The following is a 14,316-nucleotide window of genomic DNA, read 5'->3' as shown; positions in this document are numbered from 1 at the left end:
CACTCAGCACAGAGTCCATCGACTAACATGCCTTGCTTTCTCATAAGTATAATCAAAACCTGATCATGATTAAATCTCTAAACAGGTAACACAGTCTTTCACTGACCTCTTAGCTACATGAAACACATTTTGTTAAATAAATTCCTTACTTTTGTAGCACATTTTCCTTCGTTTAAAATTTAAAACTGTAAAATTTTTTGAAGAATTCACTGTCAGATTGAGCTGCATTAGTATCATGACTTCCGAGTCTACTTTGCCGGTACACGAAAGCTCGACCCGAAACACTGTTAGAAAGAAATAAGAGAGGATACTTTAGTGTCCGAAAAATCAGGGTAAATACCATACAACATTTTCTTTTATTTCTGCTTAAATAAAACAAACAGGAATATTTCAATAAGCGGACCAGACAGAGGCTCTCAGAGACCCCTTCACCACTGCTCTGGACATCTGTCTTTCCTTCCCTGTACATCCAGAGGATGACCGAAGCAGAACTCAAGGCACAGAGGAGGGGACGGTTACTTCCAAGCCTTCCTGTGGCTTTTGAATATACCAGTTTGTCTTATATGTTCTGCTTTCCAATATACTGAATGTACAGAAACACAAGGCAAACTCTGCTGATCTCACCAGTCTCCCCAGCAACAGTATCAAAGCTACACCAAGAAAGGAACGACTGCAGTACAAATGCATCTATCTATATATTTGTCCTAGCAATGCGAGGGATGTAAGTGTCAAAAAGGCAGTGCTGACGACACGTGTGCACTGCTGTGTGTGGGGCCGACATGGGGCACCCAGAATAAAGCACGCCATCATCATACTCCTAAGGCAGGGAGCCTTTCCTGTTGTTTGGCTAACTAATGTGGGAAAACCAAAGCCACCCTGAACCGGGTGCCAGGAGAGTTCCCCTTGGGCTTCGAGCTATGCCAACATACAATAACACACCACCAATAACAAATACATCCACAGTACAAGCAGACAGCTGGATGACATGTTTGGAAATACTCTCTGTGGAAAATGTATATGTGGATTTAAAGTACCCCAGGAAATAAAGACACTGTTACTGGGGGAAATTATAATAAACCTATAAACAAAGCTGACAGTTCTTGGCTATGAATTAAAAACAGCACTGCTTTTCTAACAGGATTAACTTTTAACGATAAATGTAGGAATGTTAATGACGAAGTAGTAGATTTTAGTGACATTTGGTCTTTAAGCTTAGCACTCAGTGACTGTCCTTGTAGGGATAGGATGGGGACAGCTACGTCTGTCTTTCCTGACTCACCTGATAAAGTGCGTGGGACCTCCCCTTGAGCAGAAATATTGACCTGGGGCATGCCCATGGCCACAAAGTTGTCTACTTGGAATCCCAGCTTATATTCAACCTGTAAAATGAAGAGAGGTAAAGCATTACACCTGCAACAGCAGAAAAGGACCTTACTGATGAGTTCATTGGCTAAGCAGTATGAAAGCTAGTCACAGGTGTAAAAAGTCCACTACCAAAAAGATTCCAAAGAGCAGGCCTTAACCCTAGCGGTCTACAGTGAATGGTAGGGAGATCCCTGTGAGTTTAAAACCAGTATGGTTTATATAGTAAGTTTGAGGTCAATGTGGTTTATATAGGGAGCTTGAGGTCAACATGGGCTACAAAGTGAGACTCTGTCTCAAAAATAAATAATATAATATAATATAATATAATACAATATAACATAATATAACTGAAATCATGCTAAGAATTTTCAACTAGATAGAAATTCAACATGAAGGCTACCATCTATTAGGTATTTGGAACTGGACCACCCTTTGACCTAAAATCAACAGTCAACCACAGGAGAGGAAGTATTCAGTCTTTTATTTAGCTCATCACAACGCCATGACTGCCACCAAGGGGTGCTAGAGAGCTATCACTAAGGTACCCTTACAGCACTGACTGTAAGGTCTGGCATGTTCTCTCGGCACAGGACCATAAAGCTAGGGAGGGTGCCTGAGAGAGATCTAGAACCAGGAGGCAATGTGGCCTGCGCAAACAAGCAACTTTTCCAAGCTTCAGCTTTTAGAAAATGAGGACCACATCACATGAGGAGCAGAAGTGCTGACTGACACAACAGGCCTGTGAGACTGGCTTCAGACCCTCTGCTCACTGCAGGCGCAGTGGTCTCAGCAGCCTCTCCCACTGCAAAGCTGCACTTCTTTGTGGTCACCAGCCTCCTGACAACCCAGGGATTTGCACACAGCCTCTCATAACCTTATCTCCCTCATCATCTCCCTCAATGTGGCTTTCCCCTCAGGCTCCTCCTCTTCTTGATTATGTCCACATTCTACACCTGGGGTTAGTATCAATGTAAGGCTCTAAGGCCTCTCTAGACATCCTGCGTGAAATCAGCCCCTCTATTCTGAAGCGCACTTCTACTCACGGTGGCATGTCTCAGGCCATCCACATGTCACACACAAGTTTCTACAAAACTTTGAAGGCTGGCTCATTCTGTCTCTTCCCATCTTTCTGTTAACTTTGAAACTCAGTGTTCATTCTATCATACCACTCAACTTCTCCATGTCCAAAACAGATACAAAAATACTGTCTGTTCCATCAAATACCCCAGTACTGCCTCTGACCACCCACCTCTGGTCCCCACAAAAGCAGTTCTTTGTGTTCACTACTCTAAGTCAGACAACATTTATGAGGCATGTTTATGAGCCAAGGGCTGCGCTTGTAGAGGGGGAAAGCAGTGGTCAATTAAACTACTTCCTTCCTTCCCAGCACAGCCAGGACGCTTGGTTTCATGTTCCCACATCACTGACACAGTCATTCTGACACCTTCAGCCATTCACTCCCTCTTCTTCACACTTGGATGTCACCGCCCGCAGCCCCATGGCCTTTGGCTCAGCTTGCTGGGGAGATGATACATGCGATGACCCCTCAGTCCTATGCTCAATGGCTGCTCCTCTTCAACCTCACCCACGGTCCTCACTGATGCAACACACGCTACCAGCCTGGCTTCTTCCCTTCCAGGCCAAACTCTTGTTCCTCTCAGCTAGCATGGAGGAATCTTTTCTGTCCTTCCCAGCATCAGGCAGATCTATCAGAATATCAACCCTGCGCTCTCTCTCCAATCCCAAGGAGAGCTCCTGCCCCCTCATTACAGGATAACCTTTCAACTTGTCTCTCACTCTTCTTTTCCTCCAACTCCTGACTAGGCAAGCCCATCTGGTAACTTCAAACACCGAAATTGTAGGGATTCCAGATAGAGTTCAGCTTACCTGATTGCCAAACTCCTCTCACAGATACAGATAGGCACCCCACTGAGAGACACTATGGGTTGCTAGTATCTGTAGCTGCTTCCTCTCACAAGTAGACAGGCACCCCACTTGGACACTGTTCCTAGCTAACAGACTCCCTGAAGCCAGGATCTCCTACCTAGCAAGTGAGTTACTTGATGTCATACCCAGTTTCCTCCCTCCAGTCCCTGCCTCCTGCCTCCTGCCTCCTGCCTCCTGCCTCCTGCCTCCTGCCTCCTGCCTCCTGCCTCCTGCCTCCTGCCTCCTGCCTCCTGCCTCCTGCCTCCTGCCTCCTGCCTCCTGCCTGGGAATCAGAGTCTCTCTCCAGAGACCCTGCCATGCTGTCAGTTTCCAATGCTAGGGTCTGAGCTGTGCTTGAGGCCCACATCTGTGTGTCTGTCTGTCTGTGGCATTGATGCTTTTCCAGAAGCTGCTTACTCCCCAGGAATGCCCCTCAGTGTCTCTCTTGAACATCTCCTATAAGCTTTAGTCTCCTTTATGACATCTGGGTTACTATAAGCACTGGAATAGCTCCTCAGGGACCAAAGCTAGGAAAGCAAAGACTGGGTACAGCCAAGAAGTCAGAGGGCTCTAACAGCAGAGCTTAGGGCAAGGGGCAAGAGTAGTGGCAGGGTCATCTCAGTCTAACCTGGAAGAGGGAAAAGGGAGGAAATTATGTTGCAAGATAAGGAGCGGAGCACAGGCAGAGGTGGCAAAGAGGCTGAGGGAAGGCCTAAGGAAAGCAGCAGCAGCTCAGAGGAACCCCCAGTAAGAAGCATGGAAGCTTGCCCTTTGCCTCAGACTTCCTTTTGACAGTCGAATGAGCACGGGAAGCGTTAAGAGGCAGTTCTCTCCTCACACTGGTGTCCTTAGGATACCTGGTTTTTAAATGTAATTTTTGGAGTCAGAGAAGAAACTGCCAATCATTGAGATACAGTATTTCCCACTTTGGTGTGTACTGATCTTAAGGAATGCCATTTGTCAATCACCCTTGAAGAAGCAGATCTATTTAGAAAGGACACCACAGCCTACCCACCCACTCCCCAAAAAAGGAAAAGAAATTCTGTGTAGCAGTTGTTTATCAGAAAATAAATGAGCCAAAATACTTCAGAAAAGTAACTAGAGAAAATATAAATATTTAAATAAGCTAAAAAACAAGCATGTTTGGTATTTTCCTTACTTGGAACACATGGCTGTGTGAATGGGAGATGATGAATAAAGCCGTCTCCTTCTGGAACACATCGAAAGTGAACTTGCTTGCCTACAATCAACAGCCTTTTAATTTCTCTCAAACTGCCAGAGCTGCCCTTCTCACGGCTGCTTCACTCCCTGGGACACAGCAGGCCGGCCCCAGAGCGGCTGCTGGAGCTCTGACACGCTCCCCGCAGAACCTCCTGGACGGAGTCCAAGCAGAGTGGGTGGCGGGAGTCCTCTGCCACGTCCTACTATGCCTCTGCCTTCTGGCTATCTAGCATATCTACTGACACTTAACAGACACAGTTGCATGTTTTTTCTTGAACACTGGGGAATGTTCTGGAACATACAAGAAACTAATTATCTGTTAAGACCGCCTAGTAGTCTACTCTTGTGAGAGAATCAATACCAGAGTTCTCCTCCCATCTTAAAATACAATTAACACATTCTTAAGCACTCAGTAAGGCATACGTGACATAGATGTTAAGAAAAGACACACACAGTTCCAGCCACTGAAGGAACTGAAATCTTTGGCAAGACCAGTCACGTAAACAATGGAGAACTCTACCAAGGAAAAGCTTTGATGTGGAAAAACTGATGTTAAAATATCTGCACTGCTGAAGTGATACACTGGGGAGTCTGGAGATCCTCGGAAGCAAATATTTCATCTTCTGGCAAGAGCTCAAACAGCCCAAACAGAGATTCTGACAGAGTATTAGACATTGAGAGAGACAGCCTTCCTTCTGGAGTCTGACTGTATCTCAGAATCAAGTGATAAGAGACCCTAACATGCTACTGCCTTCTCGGGTGACTGCCAGGTCAGCTCAACCCTGGCACCCGTTTCTTCAGCCTCCAGACTCATTTAAACAAGTCCTTCCCAAACCTGGGTCGCAGTTTCCTCTTGTAGGAAATGACTAGAGCACAACTATATAAGAAAATCATGATACAGTTATTAGAAGGGGGAAGCACACAAAGCATTACAAAGGAACAGTGCCCCTTTACCAGGACACATTGCTCACAACTCTGCACTACACAAAAGCATGAAGCACTTAGGTGTACATGTGCATACTGCACACACATACAGTACCTTTCTTTAGGAGACAAGAATCAGGCGACAATGCCTAACGAGGACAGTGATCTAGATGAGCTTGCTCAGCAAGCTACCATGACGATGGGAAACTTTCATTTTCACTGTATACCCATACAGGGTTTTGGAATTTATACCATATCCATATACCATATCCATATACTACCTACACATATGATTAACTTTTTCAATAAACTGCAATTAGTCAGATGTGCTAAAAATCACCAGATACTATGACCTAAGAACTAGAATCAGGGACTGTAATATCATCAAGAAGCCCAAATGTACAGTTAAATACATGCTGCTATCCAGGTGCAGTGGCGACACACACCTTTAATCCCAGCACTTGGAAGGCAGAGACAGGCAGATCTCTGAGTCCAAGGCCAGCCTGGTCTATACATAGCCAGAGCTATAGAATAAAGCCCTGCCTCAAGAAAAGAAAGAGAGAGGACAGGAGGAGAGGCGAGAAGAGATTTAAGGGAAGGGGAGAGGGAAGGGGAGCAAAGAGGGGAGGGGAGGAAAGAGAAGAGAAATCTACGAGATGATAGAATCATTAGAGTTACACCGGGTCCCATCAGTATTTCCCCTGCAAGCATATATATTCACAGACAACTCTTCCAAGCTAGCTTCCACTGTGATGGGTTCCCCACTACCAACAACTTAAGCTGAAGCGCATGAACAGGGCAACAGAACTCCGGACTGACACAAACTAAAAGGACATCAATCACTAGTGAAACCTTAGTCATAAAATCCGGAGGGTACCTGATGAACTCTGAGTGCTGGGAGTTAGAACACCACACTTCCTGGTTTTGATAACTGTGCTTGGATTGTGTAAATAACACCAGTGTTCTTAGAAAATGCAGGCTAAGACATTTAGGAGTGAGGGGACACAATGCTTTCAATTCACTTTGAAACAGCTCAAGAGTTCAAAGGCAGGGAGGAGAGCAAATGGTACACACAGTATCATCTGGCAAATCTGGGAAATGTGGATGTAAGGTTCCTTGGCAGTCAGAGGTGAAAAATTCATCAATAAATGAACAGCAGGAAGTTGATAAGCCCCTGGCTTCAGTATCTATGGTTACTAGGGCTTAGAATGGTGCATGTGGGAAGCTGCATGTGCTGTACCTTGCTTCCATTGTGAACTGGAAAATTATGTTCATGTCACCAAGTGTGTGTGGAAGACCCAGCTCAGCAATGCTTCTCTTCAGCCATTCACACCAGTCCTCCAGCCATATATGGCTTCTCTATATGAGCAGGCTCACCATCAGATCCAACTCTCCTTTCCCTGGATCCAGATCCCCCTGGAAGAGCCTCAAAGGACCCAGCCCTGGGTGATTTGCAGATCATTCACGTGGTGGCCACCTAAATCTAAAGTCTTAGGGGAGCAGGCTCAAGACTATATCTGTCAGATACAGATACGAAAAGACCCAATGCTCTATACCACCAATGACCCTTCTGTGGAGAGGAAGGTCCATCCTCAGGGAGAGCCCTTGCCTCTGAAGACTGAGTGACCCTGGCATACTGTCTGACAGCAGCTCTTACCTTGGACTTTGCATGCCAAGTGAAGTGCAGGAAGTTTGTCTCACTGGGCACTAGCAGGTTAAAGGACAGAGCGTAGTGACTGATGAGGTCATTTCTCACATAGTAAAGTTCTGCATCAAGACCTAGAAAAAAATGGAAAAGCAGTTAACCACCAAATGTCTTCAAAGTAACTGCCTTCAGTTTTGCAAATCCTTGTAGAGGGCAGAGAGAATGCGCTGCTGCACGAGTGTGCACTGTAGACAGCTGGCATGTGAGCTGCCTTGTGAAGCAGGATGCTAGTTTCACAGCCCACAGAGAAACTGGCATTCAAATCTAGATCTCCTTCTGAGACAACTGCGCTAGGACCACCTGTAGCCACTCTGTCTTCTGGATCCAGTGCCTCTCCAAAGAGCACCAAAGAAGAAACATCACTCCTTCTCGAATGCTGGCCCACACTTTGATTCAAAAAGGAGGGAGACTGCCTGTACTGAAGTTACAAAAGGCTGTGAGCTACATGTGGGCCTGTGCTCTTGACTGCAAAGCCATCTCTCCAGACACTGAAGAAAGCCTTTAGCTGATACCGTCAGTGGAAAAATCAACCCTCTGTGAAAAAGATGTAAGATAATAACAGGAAAAGAAAGCAATACTACCAACAAAGCTAATTACTGATGCTACCAAGTCAGTGACCTTGAGTCCTGGGCACTCTAGACAAAAGGGAGAGGGAGGAACTATCACCAAGTGTTAGAGACAGGCAACTTATTTAAACTTATTTACTGTTAGTTTAGTCCAGATGTCCCTAGTACTCACACAGGACAAACAGAAACTTAAATGGCACATGTACTGAAAATGCGCTGCAGGTCTGTATCTGAGGGGTGGCATGAAGGAAGTCATCTGGATACCTCAGATCCCTCAGCACACAAAGAGAGACCAACAGCTCTGCCACAGACAGTTTATCTGTCAAAGCTCCTTCCTCATTTCTGACCCAGATCTGATAATACGTTTAAGTCAAAACTGCGGTCTGAGTAGCGCCGTGTTATGCATCCTGCAGGAGGTGCCAGACACAACAAGGGAAAGCTGGAAGCCAGTGCAGGAGGCTCTGCCTGCTGAAGACAGAAAATGCTCAGGAGCATAAGGTGGGGGCTGGTGGTAATAGAGAAAGATACAGAGGAGACAGGGAAGATGGAGAGATCGAATGGAAAATGAATTCAAAGAAAACATCAATAATCACAATAATACAGTTTAAATCCATTTAAGGGGGCTGGAGAAATGGCTTGGCAGTTAAAGAGTACTGATTTCTCTGTCAAGGACCTGTGTTTGATTCCCAGTCCACACATGGTACCTCACAGCAAAGGCCCTCTTCTGGCCTCTGTGGGCACTGCACACATAAGATGCACAGACATGCATGCAGGCAAAACACCTATACACATAAAAATAACAGATAAAACTTTTTACAAAAATTCACTCAAGCCTGAGATATGCTAGTCTAGAGAGATTGATAAAGACGGGGTTAAAACAAAGTTCAGAAATATGTCAAATAACAAAAAAGAAAAGGACACATGAGGCAGAACGACAACACACAATTATAACTCAAGGTGAAAGGACTCATTAGTTAATAAAACTTACAACTGAGCTCCTCTGTACACAAAAGATACAGCACTGTAAGAAGCAAAGCTTCATATACAGAAATCAAAAGCCAAGAGCCACAGTCACAGCCACAGACTGAGAGCCCCTCATACCCAAAGGGTTTACTCATGGGTAATCATAAAACATGAAACGCATGTAAAAGGGAAAACACTGCATAGCCAAGTAATCTCTAAAAGGTCAGAAATTCACCACATTAGTAGAAAAGAAAAAACAATAAAGGCGGGTGTGGTGACTCACGCCAGTCATTCCAGCATAGGGGCAGTGCTGCAAGGTCAGGCCTTCAAAGTCACCCTCAGCTATTTAGCAAGTTTGAGGCCAACCTGGGCACATAAGACCCTGTTTTGAAACAAAACACTGATGCATATAGATTGAAAATCTATACGGATGAAAACAGACAACAAATAATAAACGGACAGATACTTTCTCAGTCTAATAACGAGCGTTTACAAAGTCATACAGCCAGCATGCTCAATAATGAACTCTTACATTCTTCTTTCTAAAACCATCAACAATGTAAGGTTATCCCTACTCCTACTCAATTCACACTTACAATGGTAAGTAAGGCATTATAGCTGTATTGCACTGTGAAACTGTTAAACACTCTGGAAATCAAGCAATGGAAAATCTGTGCTAGACGAGTGCTTTTAGGAGAAATCTTACAGGGAAAGACTGGCTGCCCCTTTAAATGCTGGTGAGCCCTCTTCCAAGACACTGTATGTTTTAGATAGGGCTGTGCAGAGAAACCACAAGGAATGGGCTTGAAGAGGCCCAGGCTTCTTCTCAAGACCTAAGTAAACTTTGCTCTCAACCACATTCTATAAGTAGAAGGGAGATTGGTACGCTCCATAGGAAGATACACACGGGGCTGTGGAAATGTGAAGAGGTGCTAAAACATATCATTAATCTTCAGGAAAACAAATGTTAGAAGCACAATGAAAACCACTAGCAGGACCCTAGAGAATAACCACAATTGATGCTGGCAAGTCAGCTCAGAGCATCCTTCCAGGGTGAAAAACCGCTCATCTGCTTTGGAAAGCTAACAGTTGCTTATAAATTAAGCACACACCGACTCTACGGCCAGCAACTACACTTGAGGTCATTCCGCAACGGAAATGAAAACACTGTATCCTCACAACGCCGTGCAGATGTTCACAGGCCTTTACTACTAATAAGCAGAAGTGGGAACAATGCGAATGCTCACCAGCGGACAGTGAACTTGATACCAACTGTTTACATTCAACAATGGAATACTACTCTACAATCAAAACCAGACTCTGCAACAAGGATGGACTTCTCAGGGTGAAGGAAATGTGACACATGAGAATATCAAACCATCTGACTTTATTTAGATAAAACTTCTAGAGCGTACAGAACTGATGTATTGTGATAAAACTCTGAACTGTGCCCATCTAGAAAGCATGAGATGAGAGTTCAGGAACTTCTTGCAGGGATGGCAATGTTCAACATCTTGATTTGAGTCCAGGTCATAAAGCCATATATAAAAAACGTATGGGGCTGGGGATTTAGCTCAGTGGTAGAGCGCTTACCTAGGAAGCGCAAGGCCCTGGGTTCGGTCCCCAGCTCCGAAAAAAAGAACCAAAAAAAAAAAAAAAAAAAGTATTTTCTTTCTAACTGGGGCAGAAGGGTGTGTATGCCAGTGCTTGCAGAAGCCAGAAGAGGATACTGGATCCCCTGGAGCTAGAGTTACAGGCAGTTGTTAGTCTCCTGATGTGGGTGCTGAGAACTGAACTTGGGTCCTCTCCAAGAGTTGTATGTGCTCTTAACTGGGCCACCTCCCCAGCCTCAAGGTAGGCATGTGTGCACACGCCCTCTCAGCTCTATTTCAAGACTATTAAAGGTGAGCACATGCGCAAGGGCTCCCAGAGGAGCACAGTCTGGCCTGTGCATGCTTCCTGGCAGAGCAAGCTGAACTCCCCCTGTACCACTCTTAGGCCAGCCCCAACCTAAGGGGCTGCACAACCACGAGGCCTGCAATTTCCATCCTCTTAGACTTTAATAGCTTTACTCTGCTCCCAGGGAGCCGCAGCCACAATAAGTAGTTTGACTAGGCGACCCACCTTACCTCATAAGGTACCAATTATGCTATTGTTAGTGTTCTCTGGTCTGAAATAGTAGAAGTCTTGAATAGTCTGCCCTGAACCTTCTTTTCACCATAATCCTGTTATTTTTAGTGAATAAGCACTCTTGAAAGTTTTCTTAGGAGTGGATTTGATTTTATAACAGAAATGCTCATGTTCTTTAAATACAACTCTGAATGCTGGGCAGGGAGTGGTGGCAACTTGTGACTCTACACTTCTAAGTAATATAAATTCCTAGCAAGACAGCAGTGACTAATAAACAACAGTCATGCCAGGCAGTGCTGGTGACGCCTTTTATCCCAACACTCGGGAGGCAGGGAGGCAGATGGGTCTCTGTGAGTTTGTGGCCAGCCAGGTCTACAGAGTGAGTTTCAGAACAGCCAGGGCTCTCAAAACAAACAAACAAACAACAGTCACATCTGTTGAGAAACAATGATCTAGACCTTTCTTTGTGCAGAAGAGCACCTAAAGGCAATACTCCAGGGATTAGGCCTTTGGATCCAAACAGTCCTCAGTTCATCCACACTAGACACCTGCTGTGCTCTGAATCCGCTGCTACCAGACACTCATGTTTAAATGCCCAGCCCTCAGCTTGTGCCTCGATTTTGAAGACTGGAGTAAGCTTTCAGGGAGCAGGCCCTGCCTGTCAAAAGCAGGTCACTGAGAGCAGGCCTCTGAAGATTGTGTCTGCACTGGCTGCAGCCTGCCTTTTCTGTTTCCTGTCTGTTGCCATGTGAACAAGCTGCTGCCTGCACTCCCACTGTCCTGACAGACTGGACCCTCTACAACAGAAAGCCAAACAAGTCTTCCTTCCTCAGCTTGCTTCCGTCGGGTCTTTTGGTCCCAGCAACGCAAAAATAACTCTGATGACAAAAGAAGGAAAAAGGAAGGAAGGAAAGAGGGAAGGAGGGAGGGAGGGAGACGGATTGAACTACAAAACCCTGAAAAGGGCTATGACAGTATGAGTGGGACAGGGCTTCTACAAATACAGTTGTGGTGAACCAGTCTTGTCCAGACCTTAACACTAAGTGAAAACAGGCAAGATATAAATTATATGGAGCAAATCTTTAAAACTGCCTGGTACCTAAAAGTGTTCAATAAATACCCAAGAAATTAAAGTCAGACATGGATATGAATAATATATGAATGTACACATTATATATGTTCCGTTTTTTAAAAGAAAGTGAATACCAGAATATACTAAGTAGCTGTGGTTTGAATAGGTTCGGCCCCCATTGACTCATGTGTTTGAATGCTTGGCCCATGAGGAATGGCATGATTAGGAGGTGTAGCCTTACTGGAGAAGATGTGGTCTTGTTAGAGGAAGTATGTCACTGTAGGGGTGGGCTATGAGGTCATATATATGCTCAAGCTCTGCCCAGTCCCCTTCAGCTGCCTGCAGATCAAGATGCAGAACTCTTGGCTCCTTCTCCAGCACCATGTCTGTCTGCACAGTGCCATGCTTCTCACCATGATGAGAATGACTGAAACTCTGAAACTGTAAGCCAGCCCCAATTAAATATATTTCTGTATGAGTTGTCATGGTGTCTCTTTTCAGCAATAGAACCCTAACTAAGACAGAAGTGAACAGTAGATTATGAGTCACTTTTATGTCCCCTGTATTCTTTTCTTTCTCCTTAAGTTTTCTATGAAGGGTGGGCATGGTGGTACATGCCTTGAACCCCAGCATTTAGAAGGCAGTGGCAGGCAGATCCTACATAGTGAGTTCCAGGCTATCCAGAACAATCTACTAAGACTTTATCTTTAAAAATTATAATAAGTTAACATTTTTTATGAAGTAAAAAAAATTAAAAGTTTTCAAAAACATTTAAATATGCATATACCATTTTGAAAGTCACTAAAACCAAATTCAACTACTTTCTGTGGCAGTTTAAATGAGAATGGCCCCTATTGAGTCATATATTTGAATATATGGTCGAGGCTTGGTCCACAGTTGATGAACTGTTTAGTAAGGACGGGGAGGTATGGCCTTGTTGGAGGAGGTGTGTCACTGCTGGAGGAGGTGTGTCACTGGCTTTGGTGGGCCTTGTGAGTGTGGATGAGATGGAACTCTCAGCTACTGCTCCAGTGTCAGGCCCACTTGCTTGCTGCCTTGCTCCCTGCCATCTTTTCTAAAGCATTTTTTTGGTCAGGTATCTCCTCACAACAGAAAAGCAACTGAGACATTTTCTTATTAAAAATCCATTAAGGTTTATAAGAGCTAGAAAAAAAGGCTGCACATGCTCACCCACCCCAATATCTTTTCGATTAAAAATTACCATGAGGACGTCACCGTTGGTATACTACAGTTGACATTAGTAATGACAAAGCATTAATAACTAAAAGCCCTTCCTCCAACATCCCTTAAAATACCGAGATAGAGTAAAAGGCAAAATCTGGTAAAGAACTAAAACGAAAGACCAAAGTTTAGGAAGAATCTCCACCTAGAGCACTGACAGTGGGTTGATGTGAAGACACACTTCAGACTGGCCATGTGTACTAGCATGGGTGGCCATGTTGTTCACTAGCCTGGAGACTGGCATGGAAAATTCTAGGATGTTAGAACAATGCATGAGTTTTCCAGGGAAGACAAGACCAGCAAGAAAGTCCATTTCCAGACAAATTCTGATCCTATGCAAAGAGCACATTCTCAAAGGCCTCAGAAAAGAGCCAACTACATATTCATACCCCAGTAAGTAACTCTAAATCATACGAAGAAAGCATACAATTTTTGTTTTTAACAGGAAGCAGAATCCTTCTTACCAAGGAGAGCTGTACGAAGATAAAATAACTGTCAATCTTTACTGATTAAATCAAAACAAAATGTTCCTGGGGCTGCAGCGGTGACTCAGTGGGTAAGTCCACTGATGGCTCCTGCAGAGGATCCAGGCTTGATTCCCAGCACCCACAACTGTCTGTAACTACTATTGAAGGTGATCGGGTGCTCTCTTCTAGCCTCCATGGGCACCACACTCACATGAAGTGCAAATGCATGCAGACAATTATACACAATCAAAACAAATGTCGTTTAATGTAAAGCATACCTAAACATAGAAATATAAAGAATGTCATTGGGGTGTGAAATTGGTATACAGAAAATAGAAGACACGCATATCCATCATTAGTATAGTCATACGTAAGGCACACATAAGTAAGGACAGATACACTACAGACACTGTCTTCTCTCAAATCACCCACCCGCTAGTTATATAAAGCTATCAGCGACCAGGCTGGTAATTGGCAGCAGGAGTTCAAGGCATCTCCATTACTTACTGAGGTTTTAGTTAGACTGAATAACATAAAATAGTGTTCTCAAACAAAAACAAAACACCAGGCCAGTAAGATAGCCTTGTAGGTAAAGAGACTAGGTAGACAAGCATTGGTCAGCTAAATCCAATGCTCAGATCTCACAGTGGAAGAAGAAACTCCTAAAGGTTGTCCTCTGACCCCCACACATGCCACATCCCTCCCCATATATATAAAAATAGCTTTTATTTTAAA

The 14,316-nt window shown here is 44.4% G+C and overlaps 1 protein-coding gene across 2 annotated transcripts in view; it reads right to left on the bottom strand.

The window, feature by feature from the left end:
- The window catches only part of Ryk (receptor-like tyrosine kinase), a 72,755-nt gene that overhangs the window by 38,138 nt on the left and 20,301 nt on the right, over window positions 1-14,316 (bottom strand). For both annotated transcript variants that reach the window (XM_008766473.4, NM_080402.2), the window contains 3 exon segments: window positions 7,094-7,215; window positions 1,280-1,379; window positions 150-284 (listed from right to left, as the gene is read on the bottom strand). In XM_008766473.4, coding sequence (XP_008764695.2) covers window positions 150-284; window positions 1,280-1,379; window positions 7,094-7,215 — 357 coding nt within the window.

Source organism: Rattus norvegicus, chromosome 8, assembly GCF_036323735.1.
Source record: "Rattus norvegicus strain BN/NHsdMcwi chromosome 8, GRCr8, whole genome shotgun sequence".
In the NCBI taxonomy this organism is placed as follows: domain Eukaryota; kingdom Metazoa; phylum Chordata; class Mammalia; order Rodentia; family Muridae; genus Rattus; species Rattus norvegicus.
Note: the sequence above shows the minus strand (reverse complement) of the source record. Positions and strands in the feature narration are given on the sequence as shown.